General features: G+C 41.4%; 1 protein-coding gene across 8 annotated transcripts in view; it reads left to right on the top strand.

Moving 5' to 3' along the window:
- Positions 1-25,220, top strand: part of dlec1 (DLEC1 cilia and flagella associated protein) — a 209,625-nt gene that overhangs the window by 103,925 nt on the left and 80,480 nt on the right. For all 8 annotated transcript variants that reach the window (XR_009512561.1, XM_059971719.1, XM_059971722.1 and 5 more), the window contains 5 exons: positions 1,786-1,916; positions 3,840-3,998; positions 6,177-6,316; positions 15,918-16,071; positions 17,566-17,676. Coding sequence is in view for 7 of the 8 variants with exons in the window: in XM_059971719.1 (XP_059827702.1) it covers positions 1,786-1,916; positions 3,840-3,998; positions 6,177-6,316; positions 15,918-16,071; positions 17,566-17,676 (695 nt within the window). In the remaining variant the exon portion in view is untranslated. The remainder of the gene's footprint in view (positions 1-1,785; positions 1,917-3,839; positions 3,999-6,176; positions 6,317-15,917; positions 16,072-17,565; positions 17,677-25,220) is intronic.

Here is a 25,220-nt window from a genome sequence, read left to right on the forward strand (position 1 = left end):
GGAGAACAGGGAATCTGATAGGAGAGGGTAAAAGGCCAGATAAGAAAGGGAAGGGGGAGGAGCACCAAAGGCAGGTAAGGAAATAGGTGAGAGAGCAAAACTGGAATGGGAAATGATGAAGGGGTTGGAGCAATTACCAGAATTTCAAAAAATCGATGTTCATGCCATCAGGTTAGAGGCTACAAGACGGAATAGAAGGTGCTGCTCCTCCAAACTAAGTGTAGCTTCATTGTAGCAGTAGAGAAGGCCATAGACCTGCATGTCAGAATAGGGATGGGAAGTCGACATGGCCACTGAATGAATGTACTGCGGATATTACTGACATTTCTTGCTCATCCATAACTCCCCAATGTAATAAGAGGCTGAGCCATTTCAGAAGGAAGTTAACAGTCAACCACATTGGTGGGTCTGGAACTGCATGTAGGCCAGGGAGAGGCAAGATGTCAGATTTTCTCCACTGAAAGACATCATGGATGAGTTCAGCTTTTAATGCAATCCAATGGTTTCATGTCAACATGAACCTGCATTCACCACTTTGACAGCTAGTTTCACTCTCACACCACCCCCTGAGTGAAGAAGACCCCCTCAGGATCTCCTTAAATATTGCATCCTGATGAGTCTCTTCTGCATAGACCATAAGATATAGGAGCAGAATTAGGCCATTCAGCCCATCTAGTCTGCTCTGCCATTCCATCATGGCTAATCCCAGATCCCACTCAACCCTGTACACCTGGCTTCTCGTTGTATCTTTTGATGCTCTGATAAATGAGGAAACCATCAACTTCCACCTTAAATATACCCGCAAGCTTGACCTCCACCACAGTCTCTGGCAGAGCATTCCACAGATTTGCTATTTCTGGCTTAAATAATTCCTTTTTACCTTTGTTCTAAAAGATCTCCTCTCAATTTTGAGGCTGTGCCCTCTAGTTCTGGATACCCCCACCATAGGAAACTTCCCCTCCACATCCACCCTATCTAGACTTACCAACGTTTGGTGGGTTTCAATAAGATTCCCCTTTCATTTTTCTAAATTTCAGTGAGTACAGGCCCAAAGCCGCCAAACTCTCCTCATATGTTAATCCCTTCATTCGTGGAATCATCCTTGTGATCCTCCTCTGGACTCTCTCCAATTACAACACATCCTTTGAGATACGGGGCCCAAAGGTTCAGCATTATCTCCTTGGTTTTATATTCTATTCCCCTTGAAATAAATGCCAACATTACATTTGCCTTCTTTACCACAGACTCAACCTGTAAATTAACCTTCTGGGAGACTTGCATGAGGACTCCTAAGTCACTCTACATTTCTGATGTTTGAACCTCCTCCCCAGTTAGTTAATAGTCCGTGCTATTGTTCTTTTCACCAAAATGCATTATCATACGTTGTAGCATGGTGACCAGAGCTGTATACAATATTAAAGAGTGATCTAATTAATGTTTTGTAGAATTGCAGCATGACCTTTCAACCCTTAGACAATGCCTAAATCTGTAAAGCCAAGCATACCAAATGCCATTTTTCACTACCCTATGCACCTATGTTGCCTCTTTCAGGGAGCTGTGCACTTGCACTTCAAGGTCTCTCTGTACATCAACTCTCCTAAGGTCTCTGCCTTATGTCATTATCCAGTTTTGGATTCATTTCCACGAACATGCCTTTGATCTTTTGTGTCTGAACCTTCTTTGCAAGCATATTGTTTATAAATTGTTAATTGTTCATTAGTCCTTAACTAGTTTGATGACTGCCTTTAAACTAATTCTGACTGTAATTTTCTGCATTCTTCAAAGAGGCTGATAGCTACTGTGAGCTGGAGCTGTTACTTACTGGGGGCAAGCCTGAGAAAATGGCCTACCATCTTCAGTGTCACATCAGGTGCCATGAAGAGCCAGTCACCCTTTACGTGGAAGCAACCTTTGTGGTTAGTATAATATATAAGCATGAATTCTGTGGACAGCTGATCCCTTTTTCCTCAGGTTTCCCAGATCTCTACCATTGATTAATCAATTTAATTATTGATTAATTGATCTTGTTAAAAGATGCATAAAGCATACTTACTGGAATGTGTGCCAATGATTCGGAATTCTGGCTGCAAGTTTTAATTCCAATGCAATGCCACCATGCACCTTAGAGCTGTTGCATTGGCGTGCTGTTAAAGGAAAGTTGCTCTGGCAGAATTGCCATCATTTGGGTTGAAGTTAAACCAATCTATCCAAACTTTAAGAATTTTCTATAACTCATTTTGAAGAAAAGCAGAGGGCTTCTTTTGGGCTTTGGTCAGCTGTTATTTCACAATCAACATGGAGGTGGGGAAACAAATTGGTTGTGAAATACACATTCAAAATTCTGGAAGAACTCAGCATGTCCTAATGAAGGGTCTCAACCCAAGATATCCCCTCCATAGATGCTGCCTGACTTGCTGAGTTTCTCCAGCAGCTTGTGTTGCTCTGGATTTCTAGCATCTTGTGTTTATGGCTGTGAAATAGTTGTTCTCAGTATTATCTATTTTGTATTTGCTCTGTCTGTTTTGATTGAATTGGTCAGGGCATGAAGGATTGAGAAGAGAATTGCAGGAGATTGGGGCTGAGAAGAAAATTGGATCAGCCATGATAAAATAGAGGAGCAGACACAATGGACCAAATGGCCTAATTCTGCTCCTATATCTTAGGGTCTTAGGGTCTTTTGCTCATGTCTGATCATCTTTGTGTGTAGTCTTTCATTGGTTCTATTGTATTTCTTTGCATCTGCTGTGAATCCCTGCAAGAAAATGAATTTCAGGGTAGTGTATGGTGACATATATATACTTTGATAATAAATTTACTTGGAATTTTGATATCTAAGATACTCACATTAGATTCTAAGCACTAATTTGTCATGGGAACTCAATGAAATGTAGATAACTCAATGAGCCAGGGCCTTAAAACTCATGACACCATAGCTTCCATTTGTCCATCATCAATGGTTCCCTGCACCTCGATTTAATAAAGCAAATCTCATCCATAGGTTCACATCCTTGCAATTTCCTCATTCCAGTAACCTCCAGTCCTGCTTTCTGTTGCGAGCCTCACCGGCAGAACCTCATCTATTACCCATACCTAATTACTCTGAGAAGCTGGTGTAATAACAAGGTTGTATCTGATGGATGGAAATTACCAAAAGGTATTTTCATTTCTCTGTCAGTTCATTGTTAAAATGCATGAACTCTTCTTACCGTACCAAAATTAAATAAGACCATAAGACATAGGAGCAGAATTAGCCTATTTGGCTGATTGAGTTTGTTCCACCATTCCATCATGGCTGATTTAGTAATCCTCTCAACCCCAATCTCCTGCCTTCTCCCCATAACCTTTGACACCCCAATTCATCAAGAACCTATCAACCTTCGCTTTAAATATACCCAATGACACAGCCGTCAGCGGCAATGAATTCCACAGATTCAGCATCCTCCAGATAAAGAAATTTCTCCTCATCTCTGTTCTAAATGGACATCCCTCTAACCTGAGGCTGTGTCCTCTGGTCCTAGACTCCCCACTATAGGAAACATCCTCTCCATGTCCACTGTAATTCAACAGCAGCAATGTACGATCACGAAGCCTTCGGATGACTTTTCATTGAGTCACATAGTCTTACAGCATGGGAACAGATCCATTGGCCCATCAAGTCCAAGCTGCCCATCACTAACCCTACACAAACTAGTTCTATTCTCCCCATGTTAACATCTACTTCCCTGTAAGATTCAGCCACTCAGCTACACACCTGGGGCAATTCACAGTAGACAACTGACACACCAGTCTGGTTGTTTTTATCACACCTCAGTTACATATTTTATTGTAATTTTTTTCAGGGCCCACGGGTTTGTATCGACCTTCCATCTCTGGATTTCTGCCTGGTACAGTTTGGAAGCAGAGCCACTCGCAGCCTGTACATCAAGAACACATGCCAGTTGCCAGCATCCTGGTGTTTGCAAGAGAGTGCTGCTTGCCTGAGCGAACGAGGTGAAGAGGTAAGAGCAGCTTTGGAACATCAGGAATTTTATCTGAAACTTATATTTCCCCCTCACTTCAGGAATTTCCTAATATTTATTTTATTTAGAGATACAGCATTTTGTGGTCTAACGAGCCCGGTCCACTCAATTATATCCATATGACCAATTAACATACCGATCCATGTGCCTTTGGGATGTGGGAGGAAACTGGATTACCCAAGAAAACACACAGGGGCATGACGAGAACATACAAACTCCTTGCAGAAAAACATGGACTAGATGCCTGTTTCTACAATTTATAAAATGCTTTGCAACACCTCCCACAGACATCAGCAGAAACGTAGTTACTCCTCCAAGTTCTAATCATTCTGACTTGAAACTACTACTCAAACATCACTGAGCCAAAATCTTAAAACTCCTTTAGTAAGAGCACTTTGAGCAAGGAGTGCTGTGGAACAAGCAAAGCCTACATCCCATTACTAAATAATAGAATAAAGGCTATGGATATAACTAATTGTATGGCAGTGTAGTTGAATACTAATCCCCACATAACGCTGTGTTTGGTTCAGATTCCTCTGAAACTTTCTGAACCATGTACCTGTCCAATACCTGTTAAAATGTATTTGTAACCACCTCTACCACTTCTCCTGCCAGCTTGTTCCATACACTCACCATGCTATGTGTAAAAACCTTGCTGCTCGGGCCCATTTTATATCTTTCCTTTCTCATTTAAAACTTGTTCCTGTAGTTTTGGACTCCCCTATCCTGAGGGAAAGACTTTGGCTAGTCATTTTATATATGCTCTTGGTAATTTTACAAATTTCTGCAAGATCAACCCTCACCATTTCAACAGAGAAATTTGGATAAGTACATGAGTGGAAGGCGTATATTGGGCTGTGGTCCGGGTACAGGTCAATGGAATAACATTTCAGCACAGAGCTGCTATAATGCTCTGGTAGAGTCATAGAGAAGTACAGTACAGAAGCGGACCCTTCAGCCCATCCATTCTATGCTGAAACCATTTAAACTGCCTGTTCCCAATGATTTGCACCAGGACCATAGCCCTCCATATCCCTACTATCCATGTACCTATCCAAACTTCTCTTAAATGTTAAAATTGAGCTCACATGGACCACTTGTGCTGGCAGCTCATTGCACCACTCTCACGACCCTGAGTGCAGAAATTTCCCCTCATGTTCCTCTTAAAGTTTTTCCCTTTCACCCTTAACCTATGAGCTCTGATTGCAGACCCACCCAACCTCAGTGGAACAAACCTGCTTGAATTTACCCTATCTATACCACTCATAATTTTGTAAAATATACCCCTCATAATTACCTCTATCAAATCCCTTCTCAATCTTGTATGTTCTAAATAATACAGTCCTAACATATTGAATCTTTCCTTATAATTTGTGCCCTCCAGATCCGGCTACATCCTTGTAAATTTTCTCTGTGCTATTTCAACCTTGTTTACATCTTTCATGCAGGTGGGTGACCAAAACTGCACAGAATACTCCAAACTAGGCCTCACCAACGTCATATACAACTTCAACATATCCCTGTTTTTGTACTCAGTGCATTGATTTATGAAGGCCAATGTGCCAAAAGCTTTCTTTATGACCCTATCTACCCGTGACACCACTTTCAATGAATTATGTACCTGTCCCCCAGATCCCTTTGTTCTTCCACACTCCTCTGTGCCCTACTGTTCATTATGTAAGATTTACCTTGGTTGGTCCTGCCAAAGTGCAAAATCTCACACTTGACTGCATTATGTAGATGATAATGTCTATATAAATCTTTTTTGTACCCTTTCCACTTTTATGACATTCATAGCAGGGTGACCAGAACTGTAGATTGTACTCCAAATATGACCTTATCAAGGTTTCGCACAGCTGTATCATGATGCCTCAACTCCTGTACTCATGACCAATGAAGGTGAACATACCAAACATTGTTCATTCCTCTCCATAAATGCTGCCTGATCTGCTAATTTCCTCCAACATTTTCTCTGTGTGTGCGTGGGTGTCAAACACCTCCTTCACCACTCTGACTACTCGTGTCGCCACTTGCAAGGAAACCTGTCAGTGATTAATGATGTCTGTTGCATCTTGCTAACAGATCCTGTCATTATGTTTGTTTACTCAGAAAAGTAGATGTGAAGGAAGTGTGATCCACTCCCCTGTCTGATTGCAGGCCTCACAATTTACCTTTCAACCATCCAGTGGAGAACTGCCCCCACTGTCTGACTACAACGTGAATATCCTGTTTACACCCACCAAGTGTCAAAGCCTGAAGACTGTTCTTGAACTGAGAGTGGAAAATGGGAATACAAGGTAAACTCAATAATCAAATTCTCTCTTCCAGCTGGATGGGCCAGCCTAATTCCACCAAAGCTTCATGCACTGAATGTTCTGAGTTGCTGTCATGTCGGTTGTAGTTCCTGCCTGCTCTCTGGACTGCTGTGTCCTGCTGTTTCACTGCTACTCGGTTTTCTCTATAACCCTTACTCTTTCCTGCTGTCTTTGTTTTCTTACCTCTTCTCATCTGCCTATTTACAACCCTCCCTCCCGGGACCCCTCTTCCTCCCATTTCTCCTATGGTCCACTCCCCTCTCCTATCCGATTCCTTCCTTTCCAGCCCTTTACCTTTCCTACCCCCCGGCATTACTTTTCACCTTCCAGTTATCCTCCTTCCCATCCTCCCACCTTTTATTCTGGTGTCTTCCTCCTCCTTTTCCAGTTCTAGTTTACTACTTTCCACTCTGTGTTAGTGATCTGGATGACACAATTGATAGCGTTATGGCTAAGTTTTCTGGATGATTGGAAGACAGGTGGAGGGACAGGTAGGGTTGAGGAAGCAGAGACTGCAGAAAAATACTGGATACTAAAAGGCTTTGATAGTGTGGAAGTAGAGAGAGTGTTTCCAGAAGGAGAAGGAATTAAGCGCACACCCTCAGAATAATGAGATGTTCCTTTAAAACTGAGATGAGGAATTTCTTCAACCAGAAGATGGTGAATCTGTGGAATTTGTTGCCATAATGGGTGTGGAGGCCAAGTCATTGGGTGTATTTAAAGCAAAGATTGATAGGCTCTTCATTGATAAGGAGTTATGTGGAGAAGACAGGAAAATGTGATTAGAAAGAAAATCAGTCATGATTGAATGGGGAAGCAGACTTGATGGACCAAATGGTCGAATTTTGGATCTATATCTTAGGGTCTCTTATTCATGGTTGCCAGAATTTGCCCCAAAGCTCCAACTGGGATATAAATAAGGATTTATAAAAGTTTAGTACAACCTCCCTACTAATTGTGCATTGTCATAGTGTTGTAGAATTGTTCAATATAGAAATAAACCATTTTACCCAACTTGTTTATGCCAACTAGTGGGCACCTATATGTATTAATCCTGTCTTTCAGCACATGGTCCATACCCCCTCTATACCTAAGAAATTGAAATGCTCACCTGGACATTTCCTAAATGCGGTCACAGATTAACAGAGTTTGGCCCAACTCATCCGTGCCAATCAATGTCCCATTTCAGGAACAGAATCAGAAGGAAGTTTATTATCACTGATGTTATGAAATATAAGTAAATAAGTCATGCAAAAAGAGAGCAAAATGGTGTTCATGGGCAATTCATAAATGTAATGGTGGAGGGGGAAAAGCTGCTCCTGAAACATTGAGTGTGTGTTTTCAGGCTCCTGTACCTCCTCCCTGATGGCAGTGATGAGAAGTGGGCATGTCCTGGATAGTAAGGTCCTTAGTGATGGATGTCACTTCCTTGAAGCATCACCTTTTAGACCATAAGACACAGGAGAAGAATTGGGCCATTCAGCCCATCAAGTCTGCTCTGCCATTCAATCATGGCTGGTCCCAGATACCAACCAAACCCATACACCTGCCTTCTCACCATATCCTTTAATGCCTGGACTGATCAGGAAATGATCATCTTCTGTCTTAAATATAACCATGGATTTGGCCTCCACTGCAGTCATTGACAGAGCAATGCACAGATTCACCACTCTTTGGCTAAAAAAAAAATTCCTCATTACCTCTGTTCTAAAAGGTTGCTCCTCAATTTTGACACTGTGCCCTTTAGTTCTGTATACCCCCACCATAGGAAACATCCTCTCCACATCCACCCTATCTAGTCCTTTCAACATTTGGTAGGTTTCAATGAGACCTACATTCTTCTAAATTCCAGTAAGTACAGGCCCAATGCTGCCAAACATTCCTCATATCTTAACCCCTTCGTTCCTGGAATCATCCTCGTGAACCTCCTCTGGACTCTCTCCAATGACAACACATCCTTTCTGAGATATGCGGCCCAAAACTTGCCCTCCTTCTGACTTGTTCAGGTTCCAAATCGCCCCACCTGAACTGTATCAGATTGTTTATGAAATGGTGGCAAGTGGATGTGCAGCTGATCAATCACGCAGTGAATTGATTGGGCCTCCTGCTCATGGGAGGAGCTCTCGTTTGGTATGGGCTTTAGACTGCACACATTTTCATCTTGGCTGGCCCATTTCCTAGCTCCCACACAGTCAAATGCTCAGTGTGTAACATTACTAACATCACTCAGTAGGAACTTTTAATCCTATCATTCCGCGTACTTAACTCCAGCTGCCAAAAGAAAGTAAATTGGGATAGCGTATACATTCAAATCCCTTCATCCATATAAACCCCACCTTGGATGTATTATCTTGGGTCAATTGTTAACCTAACACATGATGCGAAACTGCTGCAGGCTTGATCTTGCTAACAACATCCATTCACCATCAATGTTACACTCAGATGTGGGCTATATTATATTTTGTGATTGTATGTTTACTACTATCTTATATGTGCTAAATATGCCTTCTACTGTTAGTACTGTGGTTTGTACCTTGGCCCCAGAGGAATGCTGATGCATTTGGCTGAATTCATTGGTATTCATGTATGATGCAATGACAATTAAACTTGAATTTGAACTTGAAGTTATTATATGGAAGTAAGTTATTCCAATACCTATGTAGAAACTAGGTACATGAACAAAGACTGTGAGACTGCACAAGTCCATAACAATCTTGCAAGTCTACTTACTCCCATGTCAACACATGTCCACTGAAAATTGAAACCAGTCATCAGAGGGGAGATTTGATAGAAGTAAACAAAATTATAAGGGGTATATGTTTAATGGAAAAAGGCTTTTTGTTGAACCTAGAACTAAAGGTCATACACAAAATGCTGGAGGTACTTGGTGGGTCAGGCAGCATCTATGGAGAAGAGAAAAGAGTCAGTATTTTGGGCTGAGACCCTTTATCAGGACTGGAAAGAAAGAAGAGGAGTCAGATTAAGAAGGTTGAGGGGAGGGAGGGAGAAAGAAGTACAAGGTGATTGGTGAAACCAGGAGAGGGGGAAGGGGTGAAGTAAAGAGCTGGGAAGTTTATCAGTTTATAAGGCCAGAAGAGACAGGACTAGAATGAGGCCATTTAGCCCATCAAGTCTGCCCCACTATTCCATCATGGCTGATTTATTATGCTCTCACCCCCATTCCTCTGCCTTTTTCTGGTAACCTTTGGTGCCCTTGTTAAGTAAGAAGCTATCAACCTCCGCTTTAAATATTCCTAATGACTTGGCCTCCCCAGCCATCTGTGGCAAAGAATCCCATAGATTCACCACCCTCTGACTAACAAAATTCCTCCTTACCTCTCTTCTAATGGGATTCCCTCTATTCTGAGATGGTGTCGTCTGATCCTAGACTCCCCCACTATTAGAATCATCCTATCCACATCAAAATTATCTACCCCTTTCAAAGTTCAATAGGTTTCAATGAGATCCCCTCTTGTTCTTCGAAACTTCAGTGAGTACAGGCCCAGAGGCGTCTCATAAATTAACCCTTTCATGCCCTGAATAATTTTTGTGACCCTCTGGACACTTTCAAATACCAGCACAGCATATCTCAAATAAGGGGCCCAAAACTGATTACAATACTTGAGGTCCTCCATTAGTCAAGTTGACCATGGATTGTACATCCCAGCTGACCACGTGATAGGCTAGCCAAGGGAGTACAACGTAGAGAGTAAGCTGCTATTCATGTAGCAGGCTCCCCCTCTCCACGCAGCTGATAAATCCAAAGGAACTGATACAGTTTAGCACCAGCAGCATTGCAGGATTTGCCAGTCAGCATTACCCTCAATGTAAGACTGCCTAGAGACTCCAGATCCAGATTTTTCCTCCAGATTTCCTCCTGAAGCTTTCCCCATGAGTTGGCATAGATGCAAGGCAGTGGATGTTTAAGATCAGAGTTTTCAAAAGAGGATTGAGTGCTTTCCCGGTATACATGACACATAAACTCTTCTTAGGCTTCCTGCTGGATATAATGGCTCAAAGTTTGGGAAGATTTTATTCATCAGAGTTTTCATTCTCCTAGATGAGCTGCCACCCATGGCCGAAAAGACCATCTGCCTGAAGCAATTGGTTCTAATTGGTGCTGTAACCCACCTTTGCCCTTTGTCCTGTCAGTAGAAGTGTTTCCACTGGGTTTACTAGCTAAGCCACATGTGAAGGCCAGGAGCTAGATTGGTTGTCAGAGGCATTTTATTTCAAATAGCCATTGGAAGCATTTATTAGGTAATGGGAACTTATCCCCATACCCCACCCCCGGCCTCCCCTTAACCTCACAATACTCTAATGACTCTATAATCTCTACTCAAACTTGGTTGGATAGTCTTTTATGAATCCTTATATGAATTTGAAGATAACTCACTATAGTAAGACCATAAGACATAGGAGCAGAGTTAGACCATTTGGTCCATCGAGTCTGCTCTGCCATTCAATTATGGCTGGTCCTTAACCTCCTCAAGCCCATTTCCCAGTGTTCTCCCTGTAATCCTTGATGCCATGTCCAGTCCAAGAGCTTATCAACCTCTGCCTTCAATACACCCAGCAACCTGGCCTCCACAGCTGCACGTGGTAACAAAATTTTAAAAAAAAATTTATTCTTTTTTTTAACAAACAAACAACAAAAAAACCAGCATATCCACAAAAACCACAGCCATAACAAAATCAAATTGAATATTGAGCAGCAAAAGGGAGAATAATAAAGGCAAAAGTAAACATATACAGCAGAGGTGCACCGCACCAAAAAACCTCAGTGCTCACCCCGTAAGAAAGTCCAATACAGGGCCCCATATCCTTTCAAAGGTGTCCCCTCTGTCCTCATTGCATAGTCTCAGTTTCTCCAAATGTAAAGTATTTGCCAGTTCTCTCAGCCACAGATGTACGTAGGCACAGAGTTCATTTTCCACATTTGCAGGATTAACTTCTTGGCAATCACCATTCCAAACAATACAGCCATTTTTTCATACTTATTGGCTGAAGATGGGGAGCTTGTTGCTCCAAGGATGGCAATGAGCGGGTCCGCTTCCCACCGCTTCCCATAAGCCTCAGAGAAACAGTGAAAAATACTTTTCCAGTATGCATAAAGCTTACAACACGACCAGAATGAATGTGATAAGTTACTGTTCTCAGATTTACATCTATTACAAACTGGTGAAACATCAGGATAGAAGCTGTGCAACTTTTCTTTGGAATAATGGAGTCTATGTATTGTTTTAAACTGTATAAGTCTGTGTCTGACGTTGACTGAACAATCACGTATACGCTTCAAACCTCATCCCAGACCTCCTCTGTCAGTTCTATACCCAATTCATCCACCCATGCCTGTTTAAGACCTGCAGTATTCACCCGAGCTCCATTATGTAGGGTCTGATAAAAATAGGATATGGCCCTACGAGTAACTGGATCAAATTTATTTATTGTCTCCAGGGACTCAAGTTTGTCTAAAACTTTAAAATTAGGTATATATTTCCTAACATAATCTCAAATTTGTAAATATCTAAAAAAAAAACTAGATGCAGGGATATTGTAAACTGCTTGTAACTGCGCAAATGAGGCAAAGTTTTCATTAATATATAGGTCACCTACACTATAGATGCCACTCAGTTTCCAGGAAGGAAAAACAGTATCGTTCAGGCCATCGTGGCGGTACGATCATCTTGATTGCATTAACCTTCCCCACCAAAGAAACTGGAAAGGTTTTCTAAAGGTCAATATTGCATTTAACCTGCTCAACTTTGTTTCACCAATTCACTTGCAAAAGGTCATCTGGGTTTTTTGTAATACACACACTAAGATAGGAAAAATTATCATAAGTTATTTTAGACTGTAAATACTCTGTATTAACCACTGCAGTGACTGGCATTAGTTCTCTCTTATCCCAATTAATAGAGAAACCTGAGAAACTGCCAGAATTATTAATTAGAGTCAGAAGGGCGGGTATTGATGTTTGTAGGCTGGAGATATATAAAAGGACATCGTCAGTGTATAACGAAAGGTAATGTTTATGTCCATGCATATCAATGGCAAATATCAGAGGGTCCTGTCTGATGCTAACAGCCAGTGGCTCAATGATGACTGCAAACAAAAACGGAGAAAGGGGGCAGCCTTGTCGAGTCCCAAGATGAACTGCAAAAGGGGAGGAAATATTCTGATTAGTGATAATCGAGGCAGATGGGTGTGAATAAATTATCTCAATGCATTTGATGAAAGATGGTCCAAATCCAAATTTCTTAAGTGCAAACATCATTTATGGCCATTCCACTTGGTCAAACGCACGTTGCGCTTCTAATGAAATGACTACAGTCTCTTCAGCATGTTTTGCATATAAAATATTGAAAAGACAACACAAATTAAAATGCATATGTCTACCTGGCATAAAGCCAGTTTGATCTGGGTGAATAATAGAACAAATGCATTCGTTTAACCTATTGGCCAGGACGTTCCCGAGAATTTTGATTTCACTGGGCAGCAGCAAAATGGGGCGATATGATGAAACCACCTCGGGATCACGGCCTCGTTTTGGAATCAGAGAAGCATTGGCTTTAGATAAAGTAGGTGGCAATCTGGAAGCTGTCCTGGAGTGATTCAACATTCGTAAGAGCAGAAGTGACAATTTTGGACCAAATACTTTGAAGAATTCCATGCTAAAACCATCCGGACCCGCTGCCTTATTATTTGGGAGGGAAGAGATGACCTCCTTGATCTCATGTAGGCTTATATCAGCATCAAGTGTATTTACTGAATCTGTTGACAGCGTGGGCAGATTCAGATTATCAAAAAATGCTTCCATAACTTCAATGTCCGGACCGCCTTGTGTTTGGTAAACATTAGCATAGAACTCCACAAAACACATTAAATTTTTTACGGGTCCGTCAATAAAAAGCTATCTTTCGCCTTTATACGATGTATGGCCTTGGAGGCCTGCATCTGTTTTAACTGACGGGCTTAATAACTTATGGGGCTTCTCACCAAGCTCAAAATACCTCTGTCTGACTTGTCAGTAGTTTTGCAACATTCTTGGACATCATAGAATTATACTCATACTGTAAGGCAGTAATCTTATTAAGTAATTCTGCTTCCTGGTTTATTTTATAAGAGGCTTCCAGATTTGCAACTGATCATCTATTTCAGTTAACCTTTTCTTGAATCTTCTTTTTTCTGCTGTCTCGTATGCTATTATGCAACCTCTAATAACCGCCTTCATGGCCTCCCAAAGAGTGGAATCATCTTTGGTGCTTAGGTATAGATCTATCTTACCTGAAAGATAAGAGCAAAATTCCTTATCCTTTAGCAAAGCATTATTTAACCGCCAACTACATTCACCTCTTTTGTGGTTCAGTTTGAGTATAAGTGAGACAGGATTATGATCTGATATAAGTATATTATGGTAAGTGCAACCGACTACTGATGAGACCAGTTTCGAATCTAACAGAAAATAATCAATCCCTGAATAGGATTTATGTACTGCAGAGAAATATGAAAATCCTTCTTTGTGGGATTAAGAAGCCTCCAAATATCCACTATGTTATATGATTGCATGAGATTATTAAGTGTTACACTATTTTTAAATGAACAAACTTGGGGACATTACGGTTACAAATTTCATAAACTCACCACCCTCTGGCTAAAGAAATTTCTCCATGTCTCGGTTTTAAATGGACGCCCCTCTATCCTGAGGCTGTGTCCTCTTGTCCTAGACTCTCCCACCATGGAAAATAACCTTTCCACATCTACTCTGTCTAGGCCTTTCAACATTCAAATGAGATCCCCCCCTAATTGTTCTGAATTCCAACAAATACAGACCCAGAGCCATCACATGTTCCTTGTACGATAACCCTTTCTTTCCTGGAATCATCCTTGTGAACCGCTTCTGGACTCTCTCCAATGCCAGCACATCTCTTCTAAGATGAGGAGCCCAGAACTGTTCACAGTACTCAAGGTGAGGCCTCACCAGTGCCTATTGACATCACTTGACATCACATCCCTGTTCTTGTATTCTAGACCCCTTGAACTGAATGCTAACATTGCGTTTGCCTTCCTCACCACCGACTCAACCTGCAAGTTAAATTTTAGTGTGTTCTGCACAAGGACTCCCAAGTCCCTTTGCATCTCAGATTTTTAGATTTTCTCCCCATTTAGAAAACAGTCTGCACATTTATTTCTACTACCAATGTGCATGACCAGGCATTTTCCAAATTGTATTTCATTCGCTACTTTCTTGCCCATTCTCCTAATCTGTCCAAGTCCTTCTACATCCTACCTGTTTCCTTAACACTACCTACCCCTTCACCAATCTTCATATGATATGCAAACTTGGCAACAAAGCCATCTATTTCATCTAAAACATTTATATACAGCATAAGAAGAAGTGGTCCTAGCACCAACCTCTGCGGAACATCACCGACAGCCGACCAGAAAAGAATCTTTTTATTTCCACTCGCTGCCTCCTATCAATCAGCCAATGCGCTAACCATGTTAGTAACTTTCCTGTAATACCATGGGCTTTTAACTTGGTAAGCAGCCTCATGTGTGGCACCTTGTCAAAGGCCTTCTGAAAGTCCAAAATGCAATATCCATTGCATCCCCTTTATCTATCCTACTTGTAATCAAAATTTACTTTGAACTTTAAATGTTCACGTTATTTCTCCTCGAGTAATCAGTCTTCTATCTGTACAGTTTTCTGTTCGTTTTTCTTTAAAGTTCTTAACTTCCATTTAAAGGAACATCAGACTACAGCAGTGATAAATGAATGGATCATGAAGGTACAGATAACAGAATTTTGAATGACAGATCTTTCCTACAGATTTTTCCTGTGATTAACTTGCCTCTAGAACTCTGAATATTTAATTCAAAGTAAATTTTATTATGAAAGTACATATCTGTCACCGTATACTCCCCTGAGGTTCATTTTCTTGGTGGCATTTACAGTAGAACTAAGAAATGCAAAAGAATCAATGAAAAGCTACACATAAAGACAAATAACCAATATGCAAAAACAAGAAATTATGCAAGTACAAAAAAATACAGAGAATATGAGTTGTGGAATCCTTGAAAGTTGTGGGATCAGTTCAGTGTTGAGGTGGGTGAAGTTATCTACTCTGGTTCAGGAGCCTGATGATTGAGGAATAATAGCTGTTCCTGAACCTGGCAGTGTGGGACATAAGGCTCCTGTACCTCCTTCCTGATGACAGGAGTAGAAAGAAAGCATGACCTGGATGGTGGCTATACTCCTCATGATTTTTTTACACCTTAAGATCACCCTCATTTTCCTAAGTATGCTTCAATTCAAAAAGTCTTGTGAAGTGCAGTAGTGTGTTTGTGCATTCCATTATCCCACAATGTGCTAATAGGAGGACAACCATTTTTTCCAGTGATGTTGATTGAAGGATAAGTATTGGTTGGGACATTGGAGAGAATCACCACTCTTTTTTGAACTAACTACCTGCAGAGAAACAGGGAGCTACATCAGGCTAACGTCTCATCCAAAAAAAAAGCAGGCAACAAGTGAGGTACTCAGCAGGAAGGATGTCTGGTAACGTGCTCCTCTCTCTAGTTACATTGCAGTGCAGGCTGAGGTCCAGGAGGTGCAGGTCTGCCTGCTGAGTAGTACCATCGTTTTTGATGAGATCTACATTGGTGTTCCAGCACGAAAGATGGCAAAACTGTTTAACCAAACGATGCTGCCTGCAAAATGCTCCTGGGGAGAGGTAAGTCTGAAGAACCTCTGTGCCCTGCATGTAACTTCAATACCTCCTTTTAAAGAGAAGAGATACACCTCTTTAAGATCAACTCTATTATTCTTCATGAAAAATTCTTGTGAAGCGCAGAAGTGAGTTTATGTCAAAATTTCACAATATTCTAGGAGCAAGCAATCATTTTTTTTCTATTTGTTGATGGTTAAGTTTTGGATGGGACATTGGAGAGAATCAACACTCTTCCTTAAGTTAACTACCTGCAGTGAAACAGGAACCTTTATCAGGTTAACCTCTCTTTAAACCTGAAGTAGCCAGCACATCATACCCACCCACTTACTATTAGAGGCTCTCTAACACAGAACACAGTAGGTAGAATAGAAAAGCACAAGATAGGCCCTTCAGCCCACAATTAATCTGATCCCTTTTCCCTGCTCATTGACCACATCACTCCTTTACATGCCAATCTGCGAGTCTCCAAAGTTATCAATTTCTACCACCACCCCAGGCACCCACCTCTCTGTATGTAATAACACTTGCCCTGCAGTTCTCCTTTGTATTTTCCCCCCTTAAAAGATGAGCTGGGAAAATGATGCTGGTGTCTCTCTATACCTTGCATAATTTTAAAAACTTCTTTCAAATTCTCAGTCTGCTCCCGCCAATCTAGAGAAAATAGGCCAAGCATGTCCAGCAGTTTCTGATAGCACATGTTCTCCAAGCCAGCCAGCATCTTGGTGAACTTCCTCTGCTCTATCTCCAAACTCTCCACATCCTTGCTGTATAGAGGCCATCGGAATTGAAAGCAAAATTCTAAATGTGTAACCAAAGTTTTATAAAGCTGCAACATTACTTCGAAACTCTTCCTAACCTGCCACATTAATTCATTTGGCCTCACCCTAATGTGGGCATTCCCTTTCTTAGACCATAAGATATAGGAGTAGCTGATCCATTTTCCCTCTCAGCCCAAATCTCCAGCCATCTTCCCATATCCTTGCATACCCTGGCCAATCAAGAAATCATTTTTCTACACATTGCAGTTCTGTCAACCAATATCATTAGTGTGTTTCTCTCTCCACAGATGCTGTCTGACCTGCTGAGTGTTTCCAGCATTTTCTGTGTTTTCTTTTTAAATTTTAGATTTGGAATTGGATTTGAAGTATCTCAACTTTGTATAAAAAAAAATGAACTTCTGTGCTGAAGTGAGCTGTGAATAAGACCCAATGTTGTATTGTTTTAGCCCAACTTAGATGGAAGTAAGTTATTGCTATAGCTGTGGTAATACTAATTGGGTATAGAAGAATAGGTAGTGAAGAATTGGAAGTCTGTAACTATCTTTCAAATGTACTCATGCCTTCATTAAGTTATGTTAATTGAAAATTTGCAACCTCTTCTTAAACCTGACGGATAGCTTACTATGGTTTGAAGGTACTTTGCAGTAATGAAATATTCAGAGTTCATTAAAGTTGTTGTGGTAATGACCCTGTCTGATTATCTTTCTTTGTTAATAAGGTGCACAAAAACTATGCACATCAATGTAGAGTCAAAATCAGCCCAGCATGCATCACCTTGGGACCAAATGAAGAGGCAGCGGTATACGTAGAATTAACAGTACTCAGCGCAGTGAGTGTTTGTGTCAGCAGATGCTGTCAACTTTTTTTATTGCATGACTTACAGTATAATACTGAATATAATTGTGCATCACAGTAAGAGATCATGCAGCCAAATTAGCCTCAGCTAGCTTTCACAAAGTACTTTTCATTATTGTCAATCCTCCATCTCTTTTGCCAAGTCACAGAGTGGTAAACACTGTCCAGTCCAGTTTGCTTCCATCCAGTTCATCTTCATAGTGTGTGTTGCTTTAAGAAGGCCAACAAGATGTCTGCCACCTTGACCACTCTTTTCTCACTTCTACCTTCTGGGAAAGAGCTTGGCCTGGGTATCAAGACATGAGAAATTTCTTCCCCACTGCTGTTAGAATTCTGAACTGGTCGTCTCTTTTCCCATCAGAGCTGCCGAATTCTTATTCTCTTGTACTTAGACTTTAAGACCATAAACATAGGAGTAGAATGAGGCCATTTGGCCCATTGAGTCTGCTTCGCCATTTCATCATGGCTGATCCATTCCTTTCTCAAAACTATTCCCCTGCTTTCTCCTCAGACCCTTTCATGCCATGACCTAATCAAGAACCTCTCAACTTCTGCCTTAAATCCACCCAGTGACTTGGCCTCCACGGCCACCTGTAGCAACAAATTCCACAGATTCACCACCCTCTGACTAAAGAAATTGCTCCTCATCTCTGTTCTAAATGGACGTTACTCTATTTTGAGGCTGTGCTCTCTGGTCTTAGGTTCCCCCACCAAAGGAAACATCCTCCTCTCATCTAGGCCCTTCAACATTCGATAGTTTCAATGAGATCCCCCCTCATTCTTCGAAATCCCAGTGAGTACAGGCCCAGAGCCTTCAATCACTGCTCATATGATAACCCTTTCATTCCTGGAATCATTCTCTTGAACCTCCTCTGAACCCCCGCCATTGTTCCTTAAATAAAGGGCCCAAAGCTGCTTACATTACTCCAAGTGAGGTCTCACCAGTGCCTTATACAGCCTGAGCATTACATTCTTGCTTTTATAATGTATTTGCTTTCCTCACCACCAATTTAACCTGCAAACTAAACTTTAGTGAGTCTGTTTGAAGACTCACAAATCCCTTTGCACCTCAGATTTTTGATTTTTTTTCTCCCCAGTTAGAAAGTATTCTATGCTTTTTCTCCTTCTACCAATGTGCATGACTATACACTTCCGGACACTGTATTCCATCTGCCACCTCTTTGCCCATTCTCCTAAACTGACTAAGTCCTTCTGCAGCCTCTCTGCTTCTTCAACATTACCTGCCCTCCACCTGTCTTTGTATCATCCACAAACTTGGCCACAAAGCCATCAATTTGATCAAACAAATTGATGACATAAAACATAAAGAAGTGGTCCCCACACGGTGTCCTATGGAACACTACTAGTCACAGGCAACCAATCCCAAAAGGATCCCTTTATTCCCATTATTTGCATCCTGCCATTCAGCCAATGCTCTACCATGCTAGCATCTTTCCTGTAATACTATGGGCTCTTAACTTGTCTAGTAGCCTCGGGTGCAGCACCTTGTCGAAGGTCTTCTGAAAATCCAAATACATAACATCCACCAATTCTCCTTTGTCTAACCTACTTGTTATTTCTTCAAAGAATTCCAACAGATTTGTCAGGCAAGATTTTCTCTTGAAGAAACCTTGTTGAGTTTGGCCTTTTTTGTCATATACCTCCAAATACCCTGAAATCACATCCATAACAATCGACTCCAGCATCTTCCCAACCACCGAGGTCAGACTAACTGGCCTGTCATTTCCTTTCCTCTGCCTCCCTCCCTTATTAAAGAGTAGACTGCCTCTCTCAGTTATTGTCATTTTCACATTTCCTTTTGCCTGTTTCTGTTCTGCACTACAATTTTTGCATCATTATGTTGTTTTTCTGTTCTTCATGATATTCATTACTCTATTAGTACCATGTATACTCTTTACTCAGTGAGCTTCATGGAAGCAAGACACTTCACTGCATGCTGGTGTATATGAGAATATGGTAACTGGTCAAGTCAGAAAGTGCATACACACCAGGACCTCCAGACACAAAAACAGTTACTCTCCCCGAGCAGTAAGGCAGATCAACATCTCCACCCACTAACCCACCCCTCCACACCCCCAACCACCACTTCTTCATTTCCTGTCAGTCACCTGATGTAATGGCACACCTATGCCTGGTATCACTTTTGGACATATCAATCTATGTATATAAACTATCTTACATATTTCTATTTATTGTGATTTGTTATTATTATTGTGTTCTTTATCTTTTTGGCCTATCTCGTGATGACACTGCCTGGAAAAAGGCAATGGCAAACCACTTCTGTAGGAAAATTTGCCAAGAAAAAATATAGTCAAGACCATGATTATCCATGTAATATGATATGGCACGTAATAATGATGATCTTATTATGTTTTTCTCCTGCATCAGATCCAGAGTAACAATTATTTCATTCTCCTTTACACTTGTGTACAGGAAATGACATTAAACAATCTTGAATCTTGAATTTTTTCTATTTATGTTTTTCCATTCCTTTTGGAAAGTTATTGTACAATCTTTTTTTAAGCCACTTATGCTTCCTTTATCTTCATAAACTGTTTAGAAAACCCTACCCAAGTTAATAATTTCAGGTTGCCCTGGATTTAGGGACTTCAGGATCATACCACCTCAATGGAGAGATATCCCTCTCGTGGCTATTCGTATGAACAAGGTGATGCAAACAGTTCAAGATCTCATGATCGTTCAATCTGATGTAGATGCAATGCAGGTTTCCATAAGACATAACAGTAGGGGCAGAATTAGGTTTCCATTACTTGAGGACTGTAAACAATCTTTCTTATCAGCATTTTTTTTGTGTGGTGACTAAGTCCATGGACTTCAAGTTGTTGGGTTCTGTGCCGTACACCTCCGTTTTCACCTGATGAAGAAGCTCAAGCAACTAATAGAACATAGAACCTTATAGAACAGTACAGTGCCTTCTGCCCACAATGTTGTGCCAACATTTAACCCACTCTAATATCAATCTAACCTTTCCCTCCCATGTAACCCTCCATTTTTCTCTCATCTATGTGCCTACCTAGGAGTCTCTTAAATGTCCATTAATGTATCTGCCTCTAGGCAGCACAACCCATGCACCCACCACTCTGTAAAGAACCACCACCTGACATCCAACCCAGTGACCCACTACAGGGAGTACAGTACTACCACTACCCTTTTAGACAATATAGTTGAGGTCACAGCAAATTTAACTTTTTTTTGGTTTCTTCACCTTAAACCTGTGCTTTCTGATTGAGTCATGTCAGCATCTCAATTTTTAAGTTTATTGTTGCTATATGCACACATGCACAGGGTAGAAATGACGTAAGACCATAAGATACAGGAGCAGAATTAGGCCATTTCGCCCATCAAGCCTGCTCCGCCATTTCATCGTGACCAATCCATTTCTCTCTCAGCCCCAATCTCCTGCCTTCTCCCCGTATCCCTTCATGCCCTGACTAATCCAGAATCTATCAACCTCTTCCTTAAATATACCCAATGACTTGGTCTCCATAGCTGCCTGTGACAATGAGTTCCACAGATTCACCACTCTCTGGCTAAAGAAATTCCTCCTCACCTTGGTTCTATTCTGAGGCTAAGCCCTCAGGTCTTGGACTGTCCCACCTTATGAAACATCCTTTCCACATTCACCCTATCAAGGCATTTCAGTATTCAATAGGTTTCAACGAGATCCCGCTTCTTCTTCAGAATTCCAGTGAGTACAGGCCCAGAGCCATCAAATGCTCCTCATGAAAATTAACTTTTTGCAGCAGCCTCATGGTACATTACAAGGACAAGCCTGAGGTAATATAAATTTTATTTAACATAAATAATACTTATTTTAACAGTGTCAAATAAACAACATATATGTAACACAAGTAAACTATTTGTCAAAACCCTTATATGTGTTAAATCCTGGAGGGAAGTCAGTTCTCTATAGGCAAACAGTGACATTATTATTGCAAGGTATTCTTGACCAGGTCAGCTCCACCCTTCAAAAACTTGTAGGTCATAGTCTCTGCTACAGGTTACTGACAATGCTTAGTTTTAATCTTTTGTGAACCATGGCAAATGCAGTTCTGTTTCAGATTAATCCTAATGAGACAACATTCTGCAAATGTTAAGCAAAGAGCAAAGTTTATATTCAGAAAAACAAGTAGCAGTTACAATGAATAATCAGAATATAGATCATCATGTCAACATAGATAATCTCACAACATAAAACTGTAGGTTTAAAGATATAGTTGCATTAGCAGAAGACAAACAATTTAGAAAGGATTGAATTGTTCAGGGTATTTCTCCACCTCCACTAGGGCGAAAGTAAACAGTCATCCTCCTTTTTCCACAAGAGATTCCGCAGATGCTAAAATCCAGAGCAGCACACACAAAATACCAGAGGAACTCCGCAGGTCAGGCAGCATCCTTGGATGCAGTCGATGTTTTGAGCTGAGACCCATCATTGTGCCAAAAGGAAAGGGGGAAGAAACCATAATAAGAAGGTGGGGGGAGGGGGAAGAGTACAAGCTGGAAGGTGATAGGTGAGTCAGCCTGACCCTCATCTCCAATCCTGACACCTGCCTGTTCAGTCTTTCTGGGCTGGCACTTAAATCGTCCAAACACTGGATTGTGCCATGCACAGGGACCTGAACCCTGCCACAGTGGTATGCTCTGGGTCTGGACCTCGCTGCACAGCCTAAGACCATTCTTGACATGTCCAAATCAGCTCATTGCTTACAGCAATCCAACCTCACTGCCCGTTTTGGTGGATGGGCACTGAGACTCCTTACAAATTCCATCTCCAACTCAGACTCAGATACCGACTCGAATGTGTTACACTCTAACTCTGCAACACACCAGCACGGCTCATCCCTCATCAGCTTTACCTTCACTTGCCTCTTCATTGGTTGTGGTGATAATTTACCATAATTTACTTCAGAAAAGGTTTTATTAATAATGCTTTTAGTTGTATTGCTTACCTTTTGACCTACCAGTAATCGGTTGCCCAACTTCAGTAGTGCCATTTTAAACCAAAAATGGAAATGGGGATTGGAATTAAAATGGTTGGCCACTGGGGAATCTTGCTTTTTGTGGTTGGAGCAAAGGTGCTTGACAAAATGGTATACCTGTATGAAGTGGCAGTCCTGATGAAGGGTCTTGGATAGGTTAGGTGAGTGGGCAAATTCACGGCAGATGCAATTTAATGTGGATAAATGTGAGGTTATTCACTTTGGTTGCAAGAACAGGAAAACAGATTATTATCTGAAACAGTGGCCGTTTAGGAAAAGGGGAGATGCAACGAGACCTGGGTGTCATTGTACACCAGTCATTGAAGGTGGGCATGCAGGTACAGCAGGCAGTGAAAAAGGCAAATGGTATGTTGGCATTCATAGCAAAAGGTTTTGAATACAGGAGCAGGGAGGTTCTACTGCAGTTGTACAAGACCTTGATGAGACTGCACCTAGAATATTGTGTGCAGTTTTTGTCCCCTAATCTGAGGAAAGACATTTTTGCCATAGAGGGAGTACAGAGAAGGTTCACCAGATTGATTCCTGGGATGGCAGGACTTTCATATGAAGAAAGACTGGATCGACTAGGCTTATGCTCACTGGAATTTAGAAGATTGAGGGGGGATCTTATTGAAACGTATGAAATTCTAAAGGGATTGGACAGGCTAGATGCAGGAAGATTGTTTCTGATGTTGGGGAAGTCCAGAACAAGGGGTCACAGTGTAAGGATAAAGGGGAAGCCTTTTAGGACCGAGATGAGGAGAAACTTCTTCACACAGAGAGTGGTGAATCTATGGAATTCTCTGCCACAGGAAACAGTTGAGGTCGGTTCATTGGCTATATTTAAGAGGAAGTTAGATATGGCCCTTGTGGCTAAAGGGATCAGGGGGTATGGAGAGAAAGCAGGTACAGGGTTCTGAGTTGGATGATCAGCCATGATTGTACTGAATGGCGGTGCAGGCTCGAAGGGCCAAATGGCCTACTCCTGCACCTATTTTCTATGTTTCTATGTCTCGGCCCAAAACATCGACTGATCTCGTTTCCATAGATGCTGCCTGCTGAGTTCCTCCAGCATTTTGTGTGTGTTGCCTGTATAACATCTCTCCTCATTCTCCTGTGCTCAAGGGAATAAAGTCCTACCTAACCTATTCAACCTTTACTCAGGTTCTCAATTCCTGGCAACATCCTTGTAAATCTTTTCTGCACTCTTTCAAGTTCTTTAAAGAGATGGGATGAGTTTAATTTGGCATCATAGTTGGCACAGGCATTATGGGCTGAAGGGCCTGTTCTATTCAATGTTTTCAACTGGCAAAATTGAACTATAGGATTTGCATTGAATGTGATCAAGTTTCAGAGGACTACTCAAGTTCAAGAAATGGTCATGAAATTTCCTTCCAGACAATAATACTATCTTGAAATAATTAATGAGAAAAGGTTATTAAAAATGTTAGTGCTGTTGGCTAATTGACATCACCCATACCCACAAACTACACCACCTATAAAGACAAGTGGAATAGGAACACAGATGGCTCCAGTTTCCCTTGACGTCACAAACCACTCATACTTGTGTATTTAGGCATTTTATCGAGAAATTAAACTGTATGTTGCCATTTCTGTCCAACAAGTTTTGAAACATTGGAAGGTAACTTTAAAGTTTCAAAGATTCATTTAATATCCAAGAACGTATACAGTATACAAGCTGAAATTCATATTCTTCATAGACATCCATGAAACAAGAAACACCATAGAATGAACTTGGAGTACAATACACAATTGCTGAAGGAACTCGGCAGGTCAGGCAGCATCTATGGAGAGGAATAAATAGTCAACATTTCGAGCCCCGACTCTTCATCAGTACCAGAAAGGTGTGAAAACTGGCAGGTGATATCTAAGAAGAAAGAAGGAAGTGGGTGGGAGAGGGGTGATGAAGTGAGAAATTGGGACGTGACAGGAGACTATAGCAAGACATGGGAGAAAGGGAAGGAGACCAGAACGGGGATTGGATAAAAAGGGAAGGCGGAAGAGGGGAGAAATTTCCCTCTCCTGTCAGATTCCTTCGAATTCAGCCCTTTAGCTCTTCCACCTATAATCTCCCATTCCTCATTACCCCTCCCCAACCAGCCCAACTTCCCCCTCAGCTGGTCTCACCTATCGCCTGCCAGCTTGTAGTCCTTCCCCTCTCACCTACCTTCCTATTCTGGCTTCTATCCCCTTCCTTCCCTGTCCTGATGAGGGGTCTCAGCCTGAAATGTTGACTGTTTGTTCCCCTCCATAGATGCTGCCTGACTTGTTGGAAGATTAGTCTCTTTTAACCATATAACCATGTAACATTTACAGCACTAACCAATTTGCTAAATGGAGGTGATGTTTTCATCCCTCTTGAGAATCAGAATTGGTTTGTTATCGCAGCAGATTTCTCAGCTCTTTTTAAAAGGAGAATAGTGTTTTGTCTCATCTGAAAGGTGCCACAGTATCTTACATTGATGTACAAAGAACA

This window comes from Hypanus sabinus, chromosome 6 (genome assembly GCF_030144855.1).
Source record: "Hypanus sabinus isolate sHypSab1 chromosome 6, sHypSab1.hap1, whole genome shotgun sequence".
NCBI lineage: Eukaryota > Metazoa > Chordata > Chondrichthyes > Myliobatiformes > Dasyatidae > Hypanus > Hypanus sabinus.